A 22452-nucleotide genomic window follows, 5' to 3' on the forward strand; every position below is an offset into this window, starting at 1 on the left:
TGAAATGAAAATTTTTAGTGGCTCTTTGAAAATCAAGAAATTTTGTAAATTGTAACCTTTTGCTCTTCCGCTCCACCCCTGTACTAAAATATAAAAAATATTATCCGATGTGTACCTCCAAAATATAAAAATATACCTCAAAATATAATTTAATATCTCTTACCCGCTGAAACAATTTCTTTTTATCCACCAAACGTAAATTTTATTTCAGTAAATCACTTTTCCTAATCACATCAATTTCTAACAAAATAAATCAATTAGCAGCAGGTGTTTTTAGAAATATCATTTGACACGATTTGTTTGTGGAAAAAATTATGATCACTGGTCATAAATTATTCGGTTTCCTATTTGGAATGAAAACCACATGATTTGTCATATCAAAATTTTGTCGGATGATTTCATAAGAATTCCATTGCGGGTTTTCAGCACTTTATGTTCTAGATTAATATTTACAGAAAATGTGTAATACAAATTATAGGCTTTCCATTTAGGATTGAAATCATGAGAAATGACTATTAAGAAATATAATAATCGGATATATGAGTGATATTTATGTATTGATTCATATTTAAAATAACGAGAAAATTATTGTCACTGTTTTAAAGGCGTGGGGCACGTACTTAATATTAATCGTTGGTGCACCTTAAGTTTTCAGAAGATTAATTTCCTTTCATTTTACTCTTATAATGAAAGTTATCTTCCATTTTTTTGTTAAATTGACTATATTTATTAACTTTATTTACTCGATTAACAAATCTTGTTTTCCAGTAATTTTAACTAGAATTTATTTATTAAATCATACATGACAAGAATATCCATACAATTAGGTAATTTGGGACGAAATTGTCAAATTAATGTGTTATCAAAGGTTAGTAACAAGTGCGCAATATTTTTAAATTATAAAATCGCTTAACGTTCCCAAATATCCCGTGCTTTCCTGATGATTCTGACCAGACCAATGGTAGGAATTTACGAAATCATTGTATTGACACGTGCCTTCGATAAGTGTGCAAAACATCAAATTAATCTCACGTTATAAAGTGGTCTTAAATTAAGTTCAAAGCTACCGTTTCGACTTCTTTCTCTTCTATCAAAATATGAAAGTGACACTGACAATTTGCTTATTTATATTTTTCAGTAGGTCACCTACATCATTAATATCAAAATAAAAATAAAATCAAAATAGAAATTTATTTTTCACTTAGTTTTTCATATATAAATATTACTTAGGTCTTTTTTATCATTTATATGGATGACAATGTTCTAACCAATCTAAATTAACAATGATTTCTATAGCAACCAGCAAATTTAAAACTCCAATTATTGTTATACTTTTATAGATATTTTTACTTGTACTTTGACCATAACTTCACTCCCCGATGTTGAATACATGGGTATTGGAAAGCTCGGAAGTATATTAGAGTTAGTACACTTTGGTGTTCAATTTTGCCACAATTCCACTACAAAAACGTTCATAATCTAGCTGGCAAAAACTTGGTCCCATCTCATATAGTCTTTATTATGTCTTTGTGGCTGTCTATGATCTTTTCCTATAATCTTTAATTCAGTATATTACTGTATTTTGATAGTGATAATGTAATATTGAACTAAAATAATAACATCCAGGCGTAGCTATGTGCATTATCCTGATGTTTTTTGTTATATACGTGGGAATACACTTTAAAAGGAAACAGGAAAACTATTTATGATCGAATGAAAAGAACTTGTCCATATTAATATTCATTTGGGAAAACAAGATAATTTTTTACCCTCATATTTCGTTTGTAACACGTATTGCACATTTTTGACATTTGGAAGACGGAAATTCAATCTGCAAATGGTTTGAACAGAACCACGAAACCATAATTTCGTTTGCAATTTTTGTCTCATTTATATCAAAAACGTAAACAAAATTATTCGTCATAAATGAAATGCCCTTATCTAAATTATGCTTACATTAGAAAGCAATATTGACTAAAGAGAACGTTTTGTGTTCATTTTCTAATAGTACTGGAAATTATTTTGGGAATCATAAAGCAAAGTATTAGAGGAAACTAATATTCTTATCCAGATCGCTTTCCAGGAAACTTGTTATTCGATCAATATCAATGACAATACGATATTCACATGATGGCTGACGACCCATTTTGAAGCAACATTAAATTCCAAGCAACAAATTCATTTACAAATTTTTTTAAGGTTAAGTTAGAAAATGTGAAATCACATAATAAATGCGTATGCCTATGTTATTTGCCAAATGGTTATAGTACTATTCAAAAGTTGAAATTAAAAATTGCAAAATGTACGACTAGCATATCTAATCTAAAATAGAGTATTAGAAAAAATTTGAAAAATCGACGAAGATATCTATTAGTTGGTACATGAAATTGGGAGTTTTTTCTTTTCAAAGTGAAGATAGGAAATTGAAATTGTGTAAATTCGGAGCAACGGTATTTTTTCAATACAGAATGTATTCAAATATATTTTGGATGCGAGCGTTTTCCCAATATTTATTATGAATCGTTTTTCATCTCTAGTGTTTATTTTATACAGAATAAAAATCATGATGCAGTAGGAATTTTTTTTCTGTTAATTTATTGGTTCTTAAAAAAAAGTTTGAGATTAAAAATGTTTTTAAAAACAGAAGTAATCTTTTCATTTTATAATACTAAAATTCGGAAAAAGGATTTTGTATTAAATAATTTAAGAGTTGCTTATTTCATCTCCTTATGATGGAATAGGAAGGTTGAAAAAAACGTGAATTTATAGAATTTTCCATCTTTACTCAAATTTGAGAAAACTCAACTTCACACACCAACTTGTAAGACTGATATCTTCGAAGAAGGTGTTGGAGTAATTGTTCCATAGGAAATGCCCATCATAATTTTATGAGCACAATAATCTACTGAATTTTGTCGCATGAATTAAGAAACACCCTGTATGAATCAAAATAGGATTTGCATCAATCATACGAATCGTTTTCTAATTGAAACCTGTTCGTAGGTGTAAAAGTGAAAAATGGCTATTTTAGTTGGGTGTACCTACTGAAAACGGATAACTACTATATTGCAAAAAAAATCGATTCAACTTACCTGTTGAGCAGATTAAAAACTTTCTGAATTAAAATTGTGAAAAGAAGAGAAGAAGTGAAAGATGTTTATTACGACAACTTGTAACCATTTATATAAACTTATTCACCGAAAGGCACATCATTAATACCAATAAAATAAACACATTCATTAATAAATTTGCGAGTCAAACTTTCGTGCAATTTTCACTTGAGACGCGATGGAAAGTGCCGAGTGAGCTGGAAAATCAGGAACTGTTGAATGCGCGCATGTACAGAAATAATGATCATATCAGTGGTTGTGATGTGAAAGATCCATTATTATTTTAGAAATAAAATTAGGGTCAATCGAAAGATATTTTCAATTTCGTATTTATTAGAATTGTTAGGGAAATGAATAAATTCTCACCCGCTGCTAACGAAACGTATACAGGGTGATTCATTAAGAATGTCCAATCTCTTAACTGTAGATTCTAGACCTCAAAATATGATGATTCTGCTCAACATGCAGATATGCAAATATTGCTAGTTTAAGGGATACAGGGTGTTCAAAGTTTAAATTTAAATTTTGATTTTCACAATAATTTTTTATGTTTTCACAATTTCTCTTTGAAAATTGGCAATTTTACGTTTTGTGGCATGAGAAATCATAATTTGCACTCTAATTTAATATTGCTAATAGAGGACGCTAGTTACACTTGTTCGTGTTAATTAAATCAAAGTAAACTTTTTTTGGGCTAAATTTACAACTAAAATAATAAAAAACATTAAAAAGCGTTAAATTCTACAAAAAAAGTTACCCTTCTTTGATTCGTGTAACTCAATCGGTTATCGAGTTATTTGCTTCTAAAAAGTTCAATAAATTTTAATTTTTTCATAAAAAAATTTTATTATTCCTTAAATATGTAACAATAACAAATTTGTAAACAAAAATAAAAAACTTCAAAGCAAATGCTCAAAATGCCCACTATTTACTTTAATACACTTTATGATCCGCTTTCGTAAATATTTCTTAATATCAAAATCACATTCGTGAATTAAGCCGTGGTTTAATTTTTCGTTTTCTTTTCAAGTAGGCTTGTGTCACTTTTAGACAGTTTGTGTAAAAGCAAAAATTGGATAATAATAAGAATAAGTAATACATTAGTATACCATTTATTAACACTTTAGTAATTAACAAGTGTGGTGGTTATTTATCAAATAATGCCTAGGCATAACGATTTTTCCAATAATGAGATGCGCGATATGATTTGTGTGTTTGCTCAGTCAAATTATAGTGGTCCAGCTACGGCTAGAAGATATTCACCATTATACCCAAATCGAAGGCAATCCAATTACAAACTGTACCGAAATCTTTACGACCGCTTGGGTGAAACGGGGTCTTTACGCTCTAAAAACTAAAATTGCATCCATATCATTACACTCCTGTCGAGAATTTATTACCTCAATATTTACCTAAGCGTCTACCATTTACCCATTATTGCTAGATAAACAAAATGTTAACCCAGATTTTCTGGATACAATTCTTTTTACTGATTAGGCAACATTTACCAGACGAGGAATATTTAATTATAAAAATAATCATTTGTGGGATTCTGAAAATCCACATGCTATAAGGGAAACACATTTTCAGCACGAGTTTAAGGTTAGCATTTGGTGTGGTGTAATATGTGGGTATTTAATAGGTCCCTTTGAACTGCCAATCAATTTAAATGGACCTCTTTATTTAGGTTTTCTTCAAGAACATTTACACGAATTACTAGAGGATATAACTCTCGCTTTAAGACAAAATATGTGGTTTTTGCACGACCACCACATTATTCTTTACAAGTTCGTCAATACTTAAACGAACAGTTTCCGCATCGATGGATTTAAATCTTTTGGATTTTTCAATTTGGTCGCAAATGAAGGTATTAGTTTACAAAGGAAAAATTACTTATCTTCCACAACTGCGACGGAAAATAGAAGAAGCCGCGGATGTAATTAAAAATAATAGACAAGGATTATTTGATATTAAGAGATCTCTGCGAAAGCGGATCATAAAGTGTATTGAAGTAAATGGTGGGCATTTTGAGCATTTGCTTTGAAGTTTTTTATTTTTGTTTACAAATTTGTTATTGTTACATATTTAAGGAATAATAAAATTTTTTTATGAAAAAATTAAAATTTATTGAGTTACACGAATCAAAGAAGAGTAGCTTTTTTTTGTAGAATTTAACGCTTTTTAATATTTTTTTATTATTTTAGTTGTAAGTTTAGCCCAAAAAAGTTTACTTTGATTTAATTAACACAAACAAGTATAATTAGCGCCCTCTATTAGCAATGTTAAATTAGAGTGCAAATTATGATTCCTCATGTCAAAAAACGTAAAATTGCCAACTTTCAAAGAGAAATTGTGTAAACATAAAAAATTATTGCGAAAATCAAAATTTAAATTTAAACTTTGAGCACCCCGTACCTCTGAAACTAGCAATATTTGCATAAGGCATGTTGAGCAGAATCATCATATTTTGAGGTCTAGGATCTAAAGTTCAGAGATTGGACATTCTTAATGAATCACACTGTATAGAAGATAAAATCATGGGTTATCGTTTAGTGATACAGGACTAAGCCAGTTTATAAATGGAAAATCTTCAGTACATGCAGATTATTCGAAGTGGGATAAATAAATGCAATTTTCTGCAACAACTATGTGACTTTCCGGTCACTTGAATGGTGAATTGGCATGTGTACTTATATATTTGCTCCATTGCAGAAGCGATCATCACATTTCTTGGACTAATTTTCTTTTTAACGTTAATCAGGTGATTAGAATTTTTAATCGAATTATAACAATTGACATGATATTTTATTTCAAGTGTCTGTAAATCTGTTCCGCCAGCACTTCTTTTATGAATTTCGCAATAATAGTCATTTTTCTGTACGGCTCACTCAAAGTTACCGTATTGATGTATGAAATTTGTCTTCGTCGATTTTTAATCAAATTTACTTCTTTTGCTTTATCAGCTTCTTGCTCAAAAAAGACACATTTCTTTTCCCAATCGAAGTTTAATACATCAGTGCTACTCCCGAAGTTTTTTTCCAGAGGTGAACGAACATGAAATTTCATTTTGCTTCTCCTTATAAATTTCAATATATTTTTGACAACAACTTGCATGGGCATATACGTATTAAGTTTGCAGGTGACGTAATAGTCCATACTGTCATGAGCTGGAAACAGCTCTCAAAGTGGTTACTCCCCTGCTTATTTTTATAATTTCAACCAAATGTGAGTTCGTTCCGAATGATGAACCTAATTTTTCACATAGTATGCAACTATGCTTATCAACAATTATACTGGTACATGGTTAATCCATTTTTTGAAAGCTATAATAAATAAAAAGTAACAAAATTTAGGGCGTTTTACTCATTTTTATAATTTTTTATTTTACTTGAATTGACCTTAAATCATCTACCAATTATTCAATTTTTTAATATTAATTACTTCGATCCTATGTTTGGAGATCGAATTTCATTAGCGATGTGAATAAAAAAGTCAATTTATCTCATAACACTTGTAAACTCTTACTCAAACGTTATAGTCTATCTGAAACTAGAAAGGAGAAAATTAATAAATTAAATATAGAGAGAATATTATCAAATTCATTCAAATTATACTAAAAAATAGAAATTTTGACTTAAATTTTGGTACAATTTGTATTTAGAAACTTTACTGAAATGTAAATGAAAGTTGGCCATAACTTTTATTTTCAAATAATTAGTTAAAAATCCGTAAAATTTACAATACATGTTAAAGGGTAATCACCAATGTAAAAACAGACAAAAAATTATTTTCTTTACTCTTGGATATTATCAAATATTGAATAGAGAATAAAAGAGATTTATCAATTTTTTTTTCATATATTTTTAGACACTTTACAGTACTTCATCGAAGAATAAGAAAAAAATTTAATAGATGAGAAAATAACTGATACTCATTCGTCGATCTCTCCTGCACTAATTGAACTTGGGTATCGATTTTTTTTAGTTTTAGTTTGGTGCCTTAAAATACTCAATTAAAAAAGCGAAAGATCACCAAAATATAAATATATAAATAATAATAAAATGTACAAAATTGTAAACGATATTATCACTAACATGCCTAGATCCATCGATTTTTCTGATAGGAAAAGCTCATACCTCTGTGTCAAACATTTTTTCCCATTAACTGGTTGAATGATTATTATTCACTAAAAATTGTTCTTGCAAGTTTTGTATGCACATCTATTTCTATTTCCTACAATAATATAAAATAAAACAAATTATTTCATCATTTTTGAATTTATAGAAGGTATATGCACGACTTTTTGCAGCGGTTGTCATCAATCTCTCTTCGCAATTACCATAGATAGACTATGAATCAAAATGGAAGGATTTGACAAAAATGATCATCTTCGAACAGATGCTCGACATCTATAAGGAATAATTGAAAACCTCAAAAATCATGTGTTTGATTTTTCACCTAATTATCAGGAATAGTTCCTATATCACTATAAAGGTATGTATATAAAATCAACTTCACCTTCACTAACACTAGAATGAGTATTATAATTACAACTTTTTAGTTTAACAACATACGTCATGCAGACAATCCACAAGCCCTTCAACGTCTAATCAACAAAGTTGTAGAAGTGGGAGATCAACTAAGCATGAAAATTAATGTAACAAAAACAAAAGTAATGGCCATAACAAGACCTATAAAACAAGCTAGAGCAATGTTCCTTTAACATGAACTTAAGATACTGTTTTGTAAAGGCGTACGTGCACTCAGTTTTCTTGTACGGACATTAAAAGTGGATACCATGAACAGACTCAAGATTTTTGAAATGTGAATCTTCCGTAGACTACTAAAAATATCATGGACTCAACATATACCAAGAATTGTTTAGACGTATAGGAAAGAAAAGAGAGTTACTTACAACAATAAAAAGAAGAAAGGCCGCTTTTCTAGGACACATATACCGCAGCAAGTATGATATAGTGAAATTAATAATAGAAAGAAAAATCGAAGGAACACGTGAGACCTAGTCGCAGACAACATTAATGGTTAAAAAACATACGCTATTGGACTTGTTTGAATCATCATATTTAATTCGCACCACTCAGGACCGAAATAAGTATGCCGAAATTGTCGCCAACCTTCATTAAATGGAGATGGCACCTGAAGAAGAAGAAGAAGTTTAACCAACTTAAGGTAAATAATAATTTATTTTATATATTATAAAAAAATCAATTTTGATTTTGAATAAAGGATCGTACAAAGCAAATAGTGTTAATCGTGTCTTCTGCTAGGCGACTTCCAATACACCTGCGGTCGAAACGTCCCTTCAGCTTCTACACTTGTTGACTTATTAGCAAATAATCATGAATAGCAGACAAGTATCGAACTCCATCACTCTCAAATGCATTGCCTTGTTTGGTTTTTCATCAAAATCCTTATATTTCTCAGTATTTATACTATAACGTGAACTTCTTGACTGAGTAATTCTTTCTGTAATGTCTAATACTTCCTTAGTGATGCTGAGGTTAAGTTCTCTTCTACTATTTCTTCCATGATTTCTTCAGACTTATCATCTTGAATAAGATTTTACTCAATTCTAATCGTATGACTATTTTCTTTAACATAGTAAATGTATCATCAGGTTAGTTTACCTTTTCATGATATTTCTTTTGGATCCAATCAGTTTATTAATAGTCCTCTTACTATAGTGCGACGGTCTCTAATCCTTATACGTAGTGTTTCAGTACTTAACACCGTGTCATTAGTGAGCAGCTTGTTTCTGCAGTGGACAGGGTCGCAACGCAATTAAAGTACCTACTCATGCAAAAATTCTATTATTTTACTAAATAATACCTACTAAAACTTATAAAAATTCCTTTTCTTGTTGTTTAGTATATTTCAAAAGATGGTTTTTAAAAAATATATACTTAATTTTTTATAGATAAGAATACATTTCATGAACGTAAAAAATAAAATGAGGGGGAAATTAAATACCGACAACCAAACATACTATGTGTAGCTGTATGTATACTTTATATATGTATATAAAGAAATGCCTTAAAATCTGAAGAACTGAAAGCTATTTAATTTATATTATAAATGCCGAATTCTATGTAATCTTACGATCAGTTTCAGTATTGACAAACTTTATACTGATTTTAGAGTTTAAAGTTTTCCTCTAAATTGGAATTTCTAGAACCTTTGGTTCTATTCATACTGACACACCGCATGTGAACCGTGTTTTTGTGATATTCATTGTTTTATTATAAGTGCGTTGCTTTTCAATTTGCACTACTCGTTCCACCTCTTTCAAATATGATTCAATTTCATTCAAAGATTAAAATCTAGATTTCACAGATAAAAATAATGTCCTCTCGTAAGATTATTGCTCTCGATGTAACTCGCTGTAAATTAGGTCATTGTACGAAAGATTTTCATTTTGTTTGTTTCCAAACAAAAATTAGAGCAGAATATATTTGAAAACATAATTTGACAGGGGACTCTTTGATAAAAAGATCTCATTATTTTCAGAAAGTAACATAAGAGATCAACTTCAAAGGAAAATGTACTACCTTGAAAGAACCTACCAAGCACTCATTTGTTCATGGTTCTCCAATTTCTTCTTCTAATTTTTCTAAAGGCAATTCTGCATGTTTCATTCTTTTGTTGTGCTTATGAGTTATATTATCGCTCCATCTTTTCCGGGGTCGACCGACACTTCTCCTCCCGGCCGGTGATTTGTCTCTTGCGATCTTTACTACCCTATCATCTGTCATTCTACTTATATGGTTGTTTCATTCTTTTTTTCTATTCAATAACCACTCGTTAATCTTCTCCACAATACATGTTGTTCTAATGTAGTCGGTACTCGATCTCTCAGAGTGTTCCCCGTGATTCTCCTCGGTATTCTCATCTCAGCTGTTTCCAGCATTCTTTGTGTTTGGTGTGGCCGGTGGCGTTTCTGTTGTGTATGTCATTATTGGTCTTATAATAATTTTGTAAATTCTAGTATTTGTTTCCGTTCTAATATGTTTGTTTCTTCATATTGTATTATTGAGGCATCCTGCTGCTCTATTGGCTTTCTCTATTTGTTTTTTACTTCTGATTCTGCATCTTCATAGCTTGATAGTGTGATGCCTAAGTAGTTAGTTTCCATAATCTGTTCAATGCTGGTACCGTCAATTTCTATCTTACATCTAATCGGTTCTTTGCTAATGACCAGTGTTTTTGTTTTTTGGGATGAAATACCATGTTTAGCTTCTTTGCTTCTATGTGGATCAATCTTTGTAAGTCGTCTTCACTTTCTGCAGAGGATAGCATCATCTGCATAGCAGAGAATTTTTATCTTTCTATTTCCCATCTTATAACCCTTTCTCCTTTTCACTGCCTTTATTATTTCATCCATTATGAGATTAAAAAGTGGGGGGCTTAAGGAATCTGCCTATCTTATACCCGTGCCTATATTTATTTCCTCTGTACCTAAGTTGTCCGTCTATTCTAGCCTGTATTTTGTTGTCCTTATATATGTTTTCGATTGTTTTGATGATGTCTAACTGTATTTGTCTATTGTACAAATAGTGAACCACGTCTTTTAATCTATCTTTGTCAAAGGATTTTGTCAAGTCAATTAAACAAATGAACGCCTATTGGTTATATTCTAGACCTTTCGCTGTGATTTTTCTAGTTACAAATACTGTGTTTGTACATGATCTCCCACTTCTAAAACTTTATTGTTCTTCCTCAAAAGATATTATTTATTAGTTGGATTAAAGGTTTGGTTATCATTTTTAGAGTAGTGTTTAAAAGATCGATTCCTCTATACGTTTCCGGTTCTTTTCTGTCACCTTTTTTAAACAGTGGAATTAGTATACTTGTGTTCCATTCTTCAGGTACTTTTTTTTGTTTTAATATTTTGTTAATGAACAGTTCCAACTGCTCAGTTATTGCTTTCTCACAATTTTTTGAAAGTTCATTTGCTATCCATTCATTACTGCCTGTAACCTTTCGGCTTTTTAGTTTTCTCTGAGCTTCCTCCACTTCCTTTGTACTTAGTCTGGTCTCTTCATCAGTTGTGATTTCTGGTGATTCCGGTTATTCTGTTGTGAGTTTGTTTTGTGAGTACAATATTTTTAGGTAGTTTATCCAGGTTTTTATTCCTATATGTTTTACTTCTACTATTTCTTTCATTTCTTGCCTCTGTCCTCTTATAAATTTCAATATTTCCTTTTGTAATCCGTAGAAGTCATGTTCTAGATCTTTTGAGAAGCGTTCCCAGTGGTTATTTTTAGTCATTCTGACGAGCCTATGCGTCTCCTTGCGAATCTTCTCATAGTTCTCACAAACTATGGCGTTTTCTTTTTGAGCTCTTTATTTTTGTCCACTATTTTCTCGCCGAGAGATTCCTTTGCGGCTTTTAGAATATTAGTTTTTATTTTTAGCCAACTCTTCTCTATTTCATCATCATCCGTGATTCGATTTCTCTCATTCGCTTCCTTAAGTCTGCTTTCATATAGGTACTTTGTTCTTGTAAGCTTTCAACTCTTATTTTTGTGATGGTGTGTTGTTATTGTAAATTGATTTTACCATTCTTATTTTTCCCATGATTAATTTGTGGTTACTCCCTACTTCTGCCGAAGTTAGTGCTTTTACGTCTAAGATTTTGGACAGATGTATTTCTCTATTAGTTAGTATATAATTGATCATGCATAGATCATGGATCTATGTCCTCTTGTGTTTTCAAAGGTATATATGTACTGTATTTGTATGTGGGAAAAACGTAGTGTTTATGCGTAATTCATTTGTATTGCATAGATCTATTAAAAGGTCCCCATTTTCGTTCTTGACATTTTCGTTGAATCGTTGTTATATTCCTGGGATGATGTCATTTCCAATTCGATCATTGAAGTCATCCAATACAATCATGGACCCTTTTGATGGCATATCATTTATTGATGTCTTTAGGTCTTCGAAAAATCTCTCTCTGATGTTTTGTTCTCTATTATTTTCCGGCGCATATATTCCTATGATATTGACTAGCTCTTCTCCCAATCTCATTCTAATTGCAACATTTCTCTTTGATTCGTATTTGCACTCTTCAATCTGTATAGTTAATCTTTTCTGAACTAATATGGCGACTCCTTCCTTGGCTCTTGTTTCCTTTGGTACGCCACTATATATCATTATGTAGTTATCTAACATAATTTGACCCTTGCCTTTTTTCCTAGTTTCTTGAAGAGCGCATATGTCTACCTTTGCATCCATGAGTTCCTTAGTAAGTTCCTGTTCTCTTGTATTTAAAGATTTAATATTCCAAGTGGCTATTCTTAATATATTTTTTGTTTTCCATTGGTACGTTGTCCGGTTCCTTGCATTGGTCATCATTGTTAAATCCGTCCTGTTTATCCGAGGCACAACCTTGGTTCTATGACCGCTAATGTATTCAAAGTCCTCAGATAGGGTGCTAATCTGATCTGAAGACTCCCTCCTCCTTTTTCCGGGCTTGGAACCGGCAACAAAGTCATTGAGCTACTCAATCCACCCATCAACCCTGCAGACGGAGTTGCTCTCTAACTTATTCCTATAAAATTGTTTTTCCTAAAAGCAGTCCATCAAAACGAGCAAAATGATTTTTGTTGTGCAGAAATTGGATCTGAGGAAGATTCAGAAACAGACTTTTGTTTGATGTAGAAGTAGAAATCGATATAATTTCAACATTAATATTTTATAATTCTCATTTCTTCGGAGAATCATTTTCACTTTAAAGAAATGTGAACATTCATATTACAATTCTGTTCAATACAAATCTGTTCTCTAATGGTTCTCTTCGAAACTCTGTTGCTTGTTCAAGCTCAAGTTTTACCATCAATACCAAGTGTCCAAAAGCACAGTTTTTCAACAAAAAGTACTCACCATCAATTACTGCGGGAGTAATAACTTCCTAAAAAAGAGGTGAACAGCGATTATCTCCATTCCAAGTGGGATACATTTAGCAATAATACTTATATAACCTAACCTCCCCTCACACAGTGACCGCATTAAGAAATTTAAATTGTGAAGTGGGTCAGATTATTTTTGAATCTTTGAATTCTCTTATCAGTGGATTTGTGGATAAAACTATTTTCAGTTTTGTTTCAAAAATATTAAGATGATACAATTCTTGTTTAACGCATTTATTTCCTATTTTTTTTAATTTCAAAAAACATTACAACTTTTCCATTAAAATGCGAAATTTTTTATTAAAATTTAAATAATAACACGTCGTAATAGCTGCTTCCGTAACATTCCACATCACCACTATAAAAATTCACGTAGGAAAAATATCCAATATTATTCTTCTCTTCGTCGGGTCGGCTGGTATAGATTTTCGAATTCCAATATTCCCCACCAAAATATACTCGTGCAAAATACAAAGATGAATTGAATGGTGTGTCATTATCTGTTCCTACTTCCCAACCAACTCGGACGGGACGATATTCGTCAGAATCAAATAATGACATGAAGTATGAGGGTCTAGCTGTATACCAATAAACGTCGGATAAATAAGTATTCTTTCCAATCAAAATCTGAAAAAAAAACTGTTCTCTTATATATTCTCTAAATAGAAATAAAACAGTTATTGTCAACAGATCATGAAAATTTCGAGCTTCAAATATTATACGAGGGCCACAAAACTAGAGTAGTTAGAGCTGGCAACACCGCATTTTGAACGCCATCATCCTTAAGTAATAAGTTGAGTAACTGCACATTTCAAAGTTGGTCTAAATGAACAACAACATTTAATGATGAAAGTTCGAGAAAATATGCTTCGCTCATAAAGCAAATTTAAAAGAGGACATATATCGTTTGGTATTGAAGCAAGTACTGATAGGCCCTGTTTTTAATTACAATTGGAAATATTGAGAAAAAGACATATGATCAAAGATCCAAAATACACTTATGAAATAATTGACGCAGTTCTTTAGAATGGATCTGCAACAGTAAATCAATTTTTCATTCATCTCCATGTGCAAAAATATCCTTTAACCATTAGACCTATTTTTATCACCAATTTTTATAATAAAACACAAACTACAACTCACTATTAAAAAGACCTACTTATAATTAAGTTAGATTAGATACCTAAAACTGATTTTTAACGTTTGTGTTATAACCATTTGTAACACCAGAAAATGAGTTTTGTTTTAAAATCATCGTTATGAAAGTTTTAATACAAAAACAGCTGTTCCCTATTAACGAAGGAAATGAGAGATATTTTAAATGTAGCATCTATCAACTTTCCTTTAGTGAAAACTTTTTGTAATCATTCCTCATATATTTTCAAACTAGTTATATACAAAAAACGAAGTGCTAAAACTGAAATATTAATTGCTGAGACTAGGAATTATGTTAATATTAACGGGTCGCGCAATAGAACGTGCATATTGCATCATCTTTTTTCGCGAGGTAAACTCGTAGAGTTTTAGTAGCCATCAGTCACTTCGACGGAAAGCGTCGCGCTTTTTGTGTTCGCACGTGTTACGAGAACGGTCGTTCATACGTCTTGACAAGGCGACTGTATCGTCAGAATATGGATTAAAACTGGTTCCACGTTTGAACCACCAGCGTCTTCAAAGAACGTCTAGGACAGACAATATTGATAAGGTGAAGGAGTCAGTACGAAGATATTCGCATGTGTCTACAGGAAGCGATCGGTAGCTTTAATCTTGTCGCGACGAAGTTTATAGCGAATTTTGAAGTTGGGTCTTAAACTGCATATTTATAAGCTACAGTTATCATAGGAATTAAAAGATACCGACTTTGGAGCAAGGTTTGCATTTGCTGAAGAAATGCTTAGTCGATTTTCCACTTATGACAACATCCTTTTTTCAGATGAGGCTCATTTTCATTTAAATGGGTTCGTAAACCGACAAAATAGCATTGTCCGAAAGTAACGGTATGAGCAGCAATCTACAGCAAATGAATTATTGGCCCTTTCTTTTTTGAAGATTCACAAGGACGAAACATCACCGTTAACACCGACCACTATGTTGCGATGTTAGAGGGATATTTGACTCCAGAACTTGCGAGAACAAGAATAGCGAATATGAGAACTTGGTTCCAACAAGATGGAGCGACCTGTCACATATCAAATGACTCTATGGCGGCTATGAGACAGACTAATTAACAAAAGAGGTGATATCCCTTGGCCCCCACGTAGCCCTGACTTCACGCCTCTTGATTTTTTTTGTGGGGACAGCTCAAACATATAGTCTATATGAACAATCCGAGGGACATCAGTCAGCTAAAGGAAAATATTCGCCATGAAATGGCTGCAATCACCCCAGACAAGACAAGAGTTTTCACAAATTTGCGTTCGCGTTTAGAGGAGTGCCGTCTTCGAGAGGGCCGTCATTTAGATGTTATTTTAAAAAAATAAACTTCATAAGATTCTCATTTCGCAAAAAATGTCGAAACCTCGAGGACAGGTTACACTATTTGCAACATTCCAATTTGTGTTCCCCTCCAAGACAGTATCCTACTGGTCACCTTGTAGATGGAGTGCTAACTGAGATTCATTAGAACATATGACATAATTTGTTTTTCTATTAGAATTGTTTATATTTTTGAAGAAGGGAAGAATGTATGACAGCTTTAGATTTTGCTTCTGTTGTTCCAGGTGTTCGTCCTCATCATCAAACATATCCTGCAGTAGAGGGCTAAAGAAATGTCGAATCTATCGAAAAACCTCGAGGACAGGATTTGCAACATTTCAATTTGAGTTCCCCGTCAAGACAATATCCTACTTGTCGCCATGTAGATGGAATACATACGAAGATTTTTTTGTTTGTTTCTTTATTAGAATCAACATTAAAAGTTAATAAAAACCTCTAGGAGTATTAAAATGCATAAAATTTTAGGCCCTTGGTTTTGAACGGTGCATTCCACCTAATATTATTCTACACGATTCTTAATCATTTTATCGAGGCACTGAGTCATTGAAGAGATGAATATATAACGACAGTATTTTGGTATCCCTATAATATTCATAAAAACTTTGCGCAGGAAATTGAATTTAGTAAAATATAAAATTGAAGACATGACGAGAAAGAGTTAAAAATGACGAGATAAGGATTTCTATCGTTTGTTATCATCATAAATCAAACTATGTGTAACGATATAGAGACCAGATTTTTCTTCTCCAAAATGCTCCCACATATATAACCATAGTGAAAATCATATATTGTAATTTTGGTAGGATTCAAGATAGGTTAATCCATTGATATCGACTTATTAATATAAACGTATAACTTTCTGATTTCCACTACATCCAGTTTTTTCTCAAAAAAGTTACAGCTCTCCAACTTCGATTTTGATATCATTGGTCGCATTAAGCGAACGAAACTGCTGTGCAACTGTTGTACAGCCCTAGCGGATTAGTTCGGTGACACATACCCTACAAACTCAACACATTCTGGAGCGGACGTCATGTTTTGGAGCGCTTTTGGAGTACTAGGTAGCGGTAGCGGAACTGAAACGTGAGAAAAGTGAACAAAAACTGAGACAGAACCAGATTTGAAATTTGTTAAATCAACTGTGTTCTGTGATCAAAAATGATTGAATTCGGTCACGACGATGAGAAAAATGAATTGAAGCTCCATGATATATACTCCATAATTTGATTTTAAATTATGTTCGTTTTTCTATATGCTAATCGCTACATCCGCTGAGTGCGACCTTTATTTTAGTTCTATTTAACACCCACAGATCACCTATATATAGATGGATCACGACAATGTTATTTGTTCTAACAAAATTGACGTCGACTGGGGGTCTAAACCTGAACTATTAATATGACATCCTTCATAAATACTGGCAAATTTAAATTTTATTAATGGCGTGTAATTTAAATCATTTGATGGTAATTCATACTGCAAACTAATCAACATTCAAATGTATGTTTTTGTTTATAATATTTCTCAAAATGGCATATTTTCAAGATATAATATAACAAAAGATAAAATTTTGAGAACTATTATAAAAAAAATAAATTTACGAATTTATTAGCTGTAATCTTATTAGGATAAAAATATTAAAGTTATTGTAAGAGTACTTATTTCCTTACCCAAGTTAAATGAGGATAGATCGGGTTTTAGCAGTAATATGATACACCTTTTATTATATTAGGTATAATAATAACCTGGACAAAACGTGTTATTATTTATTCATAAGATAAAAATAAAACTTGAAGAAAATATTATTTTTTAAATAAAATATTGCATACCAAAATAACTAATTGTTACTAAATGTCACATATTGAGTATTTGGAGCTAATTTTAGTAAATTTTATTACATGAACTTATAATAAATCCCTTGCAGTAAATTTAGTTTTTTATATATCCAGCATCAATTTATTAAAACATTCCCAATCCTTATGAAAATTTGGGAACATTTACACAAAATATTTAGAATTTTACATAAATAAACACTATACACAAAAACACAGCACAATCCAACGATAATAAATCATCAAAAGAAACTGTACAACTAACATTAAGTTATCCAGTTTTGTGTCAAATATGCCAGCTTGATACCTACTTATGCTGGTAAATCCATCTAGGAATCTGAACTCCAATTAAAAAATTGATTCAACCTTGGGTCATCTATGTGAAATGTCTAGAAAATAGGGAGTTTGTGATAACACCTTCACAATTCGGGAAGTTCATTTTTAAATACTCAATGAAAAATGTATAACGCACCAACATAATATTGCGACTAATATTCAACTTAGTCAATTATAGTCATTTTGTAAATCTACTAGATCCTAGATACTATAGTTTTAAAAAAATTATTACCGAAATATTTTGACAGACATATTTAATATCGGAGTCCAATAATCCATACACGCATTCTTCTCCTTCAATAATGTTTGATGGTACATATCCTTCCTTATCTCCATCGAGCAAATGAACTCTACCTATATAAATACGTTTATCCTCCATTGTATAACCAGTTGGAATTGCATCAGAAGGTACATCATTGGGATCGTATGGAACCCATTCCAACAAATCTTCTGTGAATAGGGACAACAATTAATTTGTTTTTATTATATTCTTTCATTGATATTATACTGTACCTACACTTAAGTAAGTAAATCATACAAAAATAATTTTACAGAATTTAATTTCCCTTGAGAAGCAATGTTATTGATTTAAATGAGTTTATAAAAAATTCTTTTGTAATACATATGAAGAAGCACTAATTTAGTGGAAAAAAGTATCATCCATGGGGGTAAATTTCCCAAAAGTTCCAAAATTAGAAAAGACACATCTTTTGATTGAGGAAAGAGATTTCAATAATTTATTTCTAGAAAATTCATGTAATGATTTTAATCATTTGGGTGACAATTCAAATATAAATAATGTTAATTTCGAAACTAAATATTTCTTCATGTTATGGAGCTTAGCAGTTATGGAATATTTATTAGGGCTCATGGACATACAGTGGGGAGCAAGAGGGCTATGGCTACCTTTTATATTAGCATTTTAATAGTAGAAAGTTCATATTAAAAATTACTTTCTTAGAAATAAGTGTGGAAATCAAAGATACCGATTAAATTGATTTAATTGGCGAATGAGAAAAATTTTTTCCAGGCGTGAAAAGAATCTTTTTACCCTTCCGTACCCTACTAGTACGATTTAAAGGAGTTTTATTACATTAAGGAGTCTACAAACTTTACTGAGAGCCACAAAAGGAAACTTTTATTATTATATCATTATAGGTTCAGCAGAGCACATTTGCTTCAATATAATATAAATACATTTATATGTTCAAATTTTTCAACCCTCTTTCTAAAAAAATCTATGTTAGCCCATGTCTGTACTGAGAAGATGCAAATACAACAAAACTGATCCATTTGTAAGTAGTATTAATTACTAATATCTGCTACTTCTATAGAGTTCTACGTGCCTTCAGATAAGTATATTCAATGGCAGTCAAAGCAAATGGAGAAATTATCCCGTAATATATTCTCGCATATCTTTATCCACGTTTCATATTAGGGTTAGCTCTAAAAAAAATTTAGGAAAAGGATTACCTTGAGTTAATCTTCCAATAACTTGAGAGCAAAATACAATCACAAAAAATAGACGAATAACTTTAAAAACCATATTAATGAAATTTCATAAAACTATATAATTCCTATTACAGCGTAGGGTATAGGTATATTTTATAATCTCTAAGATAAGAAGACGAAACTAATATCATTAAGTGGTGATGATTTAGATCATACGATAAAAACTTCAAGTGTAAAATACTGATAATATTCTAAATAAAATACAATTTAAAATACCAAGTAAAAATGTACAATTTATATTTGGCTTCTAAAATGGAGGTTGCCAACTTATCTACCTATATTTTTTTAGTAAACGAGTTATAGCATTTCCTACAATATACATACACATTTCTCGTCAACTGTGGTATATCAATTTAATTTTAAATTAGATACAGTTAACTCGATTTTAATTCTAGTAAAATACTTCTAATCATAAATTTTTTGAATGAAACATTATTTGATATAAACATAATTTATATGTTTACGTATAATGTACTAGTTAAGTGGAATGAAATAAAAAACTATTGTGTCAGAAACATTATATTACTTCATAATGCTGTACAAAATTGTATTGTTTTAAATTTTGTTAAAGGCTGCAATATCGACAGATTGAACAAAATCTTCAAATTTCTCAATCTCCTCTACTAACTCATCGACAGATACCTTGGCATCTTCCACAACACACATAATCTGAAGTTTATTGATACCATAGCCAACTGGCATTAATTTTGATGCACCCCATACCAACCCATCCATTTCAATAGATCTTGTCACTTTTTCCAGTTCTTTCATATCAGTCTCATCATCCCAAGGTTTTACATCCAGTACTATACTGGATTTTGCAATTAGTTCTGGCTTTTTAGATTTCTTTTCAGCATAAGCTTTCAATCTTTCTTCACGAACCTACAATAAATGTTGAAAAAATTAAACTAATTATAATAGTACATGAATTGTATTTCAAAGTAGCCTTATAAATGTTTAGACTTTCAACACTCCTATATTTATAGATAAATAAGCTTCAATTTGATTATATCTAAAATTTAAAAGATGGAAATATTTACCTACTGTGAAGGAATAAAAAAATCTTTAGGTGGCTCAAGTTTCAGCTATTATAACCATAGAGGATTTATAATAAAAAATGGCTATTAGAGCCCTATATAATTTTTGTTAATATGATGGAATCCATATAATATCTTCCACAAAATTCGAAAAATTTATAAATATTGGATTTGTTACAAATTATAAACTGTATATATAAACGAATTTCTGTGTTTCCAAATTGATAATTAGTTTTAAGTTTAAGGAAAGTCATTTTTTTCTGTTCAACTAAATAATTGAAATAAAAATCTAGATGTAGATGGCCAATGAGTACCACCCCCTCATAAGATAGTTTTGAACATTTCTTAAGGTTTAGTTTTATGATGGTTTTTAAGAACAGGCACGTTGAGAAGGTCTGTATTGTTCACTGGCAAGTTACGCTATAGAACATTTCCTAGGAGTCAAAGTGTAAGTGTCCATAAAATGAAGAGCATTGCAGAAAGTCCATTTGTTCAGATGTGGTAAAGTTGCTACTTAAGAGGCATTAATGAGTATAACTTTGTAATGCTTGATGGAAACGTGACTCTGAAAATTACATAAAGATGATTCCCAATGTCATGTAGCTGATGGGACTAACTTTTCTCTTTTTAGAAGATAATGATTAATTATTTTGTGCCTTAGTCAAAGATGCTTTGGACTTCCATATCTCTATTGAGCATACTTAGGACCAGCTATAAAGAACCTTGAATTCTCATCAACCAAGTGAGGAACTCCAAGAACTTAGGACAACTTTTACCCAGACTTTGAGATACATATCTAACAAAACTCCTTTATTGAAAGTATGCAGAGACTTAATTTGATGTTTGAAGTGTACAAATTGACATTGTAGTTTTTGTTTGTGAATTTATATTCAACAGAATAATTCAATCAAATATTATGTAATTATAAGAATATCATATCGCAACTCTGCTCAAATAGTATCTTCAGGCAAAAAATCTCTTTTCTTTTACTATTGCTGATGGGAAACTTAAAAAACACATCATAAATGATGTCATGTAAATAGTTACTATTGCGGTAACTTTGTCAGTTTTTGAGTTCTCCTCTGGAGTGTGAAAGATAATACTCGATATTTTTTTTACTCATGGTATTTGACTGATTGTGCGATATGTTCTTAAAGCATAATTATGAATACCTTTGCTGCTTCCGCATCTTCTTCTTCATCAGAAGCGAATAAGTCTACATCATCATCATCGTTAGCAGAAGCTGTAGTAGTTGTAGCTGATTTTAAGGGACTAGCACCAGTAATTCCAAGAGATTTGAGTTCTTCGGCCGAATAAGATTTTACATGATTGTACCACCTTAATGCATGTGGTAAATTGGCTCCAGGAGCTTTTGAAACTTGACTGAACGTATCAAGATCAGCTTGACTCAATTGATATCTAAAATTATTTTTACCATAAAATTTATATTAATGCTCAGACACGTGTGAGGTAAGGTTATACTGAAAAAATTATTTACTAACCCACTAATGTAACTTTTGTCTTCCAAGAAACTATTGAGCTCCTTTATACCTTTTTCAGTTTTCAAGTCTCCAAAAGCCATTTTAAATATATATTTAATCAATTATAAACGTAGCAGATGTCGACCACTAAAATTGATATTGAAAGAGGTTGCTACGTTCTTTTTGGCTTCGATGACTGTTACAGATGTCTGACAGCCTAATAGTCGTAGGCCATAATTGCGTTCGAAACGTCTATTCTTTTCATATTACACGTGATTTTCATTCGATAACACAAACATTATCTAGATATCCAAACTCAAAAATTATTTAAGCCATTAAATTTGTTGCCTGTTAATATTAAACAATAAATTATTTATGTATCACTTCTGTATAATTTCATACAACACAAACTTTGTGTCTACCATAGGATAGAACACACATGTAATGACAGGCGGATACTACACTTCAGCATTAATATAGAGACTTTTGAGAAAAAATAATGGACAGGGTTGGCAAACTTGGAAAAAGACTACTATACATACCAGTTATAAAATTAAATTATTCCACTTGTTCAATTTTATAATCCACTTTGATCTTAATTTGTGTATTTTTATTTACTTTATTGTAGCCCTATCAAAAATTCATAATTGAAAAATGATTAAATGAAAGATTGCAGGGAAATAGGACCCATATGATTAAAAAATTTTCATATCTAC

General features: G+C 31.1%; 4 protein-coding genes and 1 long non-coding RNA gene across 5 annotated transcripts in view; 1 reads left to right on the forward strand and 4 right to left on the reverse strand.

Annotated features, from left to right (window-relative positions):
• LOC130900431 (serine-enriched protein) overlaps nucleotides 1-3324 on the reverse strand; it is an 81740-nt gene extending 78416 nt beyond the window's left edge. The window contains exon 1 of the mRNA XM_057811050.1: nucleotides 3093-3324. The gene's annotated coding sequence lies outside the window, so the exon portion shown is untranslated. The remainder of the gene's footprint in view (nucleotides 1-3092) is intronic.
• Nucleotides 3325-11969: 8645 nt separating this feature from the next.
• LOC130900544 (craniofacial development protein 2-like) lies at nucleotides 11970-12488 on the reverse strand. Its single transcript, XM_057811240.1, has one exon. It carries the CDS (start codon nucleotides 12486-12488, stop codon nucleotides 11970-11972), a length of 519 nt encoding a protein of 172 aa, XP_057667223.1.
• A 772-nt stretch (nucleotides 12489-13260) lies between these two features.
• On the reverse strand, nucleotides 13261-19349 carry LOC130900433 (uncharacterized). The gene is made up of 3 exons (XM_057811052.1): nucleotides 19180-19349; nucleotides 17939-18156; nucleotides 13261-13669 (listed from the first exon to the last, which is right to left on the reverse strand). Exons 1-3 carry the CDS (start codon nucleotides 19250-19252, stop codon nucleotides 13343-13345), a joined length of 618 nt encoding a protein of 205 aa, XP_057667035.1. The 5' UTR covers nucleotides 19253-19349; the 3' UTR covers nucleotides 13261-13342.
• Nucleotides 14578-17461, forward strand: LOC130900435 (uncharacterized). Its single transcript, XR_009060182.1, has 2 exons — nucleotides 14578-14913; nucleotides 14976-17461. It is a non-coding gene; the product is annotated as an uncharacterized LOC130900435 (long non-coding RNA).
• Nucleotides 19350-19721: 372 nt separating the features above from the next.
• LOC130900432 (elongation factor 1-beta') lies at nucleotides 19722-22182 on the reverse strand. The gene is made up of 3 exons (XM_057811051.1): nucleotides 21758-22182; nucleotides 21428-21674; nucleotides 19722-20100 (listed from the first exon to the last, which is right to left on the reverse strand). The coding sequence occupies exons 1-3, from the start codon at nucleotides 21835-21837 to the stop codon at nucleotides 19774-19776; spliced, it is 654 nt and encodes a 217-aa protein (XP_057667034.1). The 5' UTR covers nucleotides 21838-22182; the 3' UTR covers nucleotides 19722-19773.
• Nucleotides 22183-22452: the final 270 nt, after the last annotated feature.

The sequence above is a fragment of the Diorhabda carinulata genome, chromosome X, assembly GCF_026250575.1.
Source record: "Diorhabda carinulata isolate Delta chromosome X, icDioCari1.1, whole genome shotgun sequence".
Classification (NCBI taxonomy): domain Eukaryota; kingdom Metazoa; phylum Arthropoda; class Insecta; order Coleoptera; family Chrysomelidae; genus Diorhabda; species Diorhabda carinulata.

Bases quoted from the DNA above. Each gene is read 5' to 3' on its own strand.
- LOC130900544 (XM_057811240.1), bottom strand. From the start codon at position 12,488: ATGATGACCAATGCAAGGAACCGGACAACGTACCAATGGAAAACAAAA.
- LOC130900433 (XM_057811052.1), bottom strand. From the start codon at position 19,252: ATGGTTTTTAAAGTTATTCGTCTATTTTTTGTGATTGTATTTTGCTCT. The intron at 18,157-19,179 runs GTAATCCTTTTC...CCCTATTCACAG, and splicing joins TATTGGAAGATTAACTCAAG to AAGATTTGTTGGAATGGGTT. The intron at 13,670-17,938 runs GTAATAATTTTT...TTTTTTTTTCAG, and splicing joins ATGTCTGTCAAAATATTTCG to ATTTTGATTGGAAAGAATAC.
- LOC130900432 (XM_057811051.1), bottom strand. From the start codon at position 21,837: ATGGCTTTTGGAGACTTGAAAACTGAAAAAGGTATAAAGGAGCTCAAT. The intron at 21,675-21,757 runs GTTAGTAAATAA...AAATAATTTTAG, and splicing joins GACAAAAGTTACATTAGTGG to ATATCAATTGAGTCAAGCTG. The intron at 20,101-21,427 runs GTATTCATAATT...CATTTATTGTAG, and splicing joins AAGATGCGGAAGCAGCAAAG to GTTCGTGAAGAAAGATTGAA.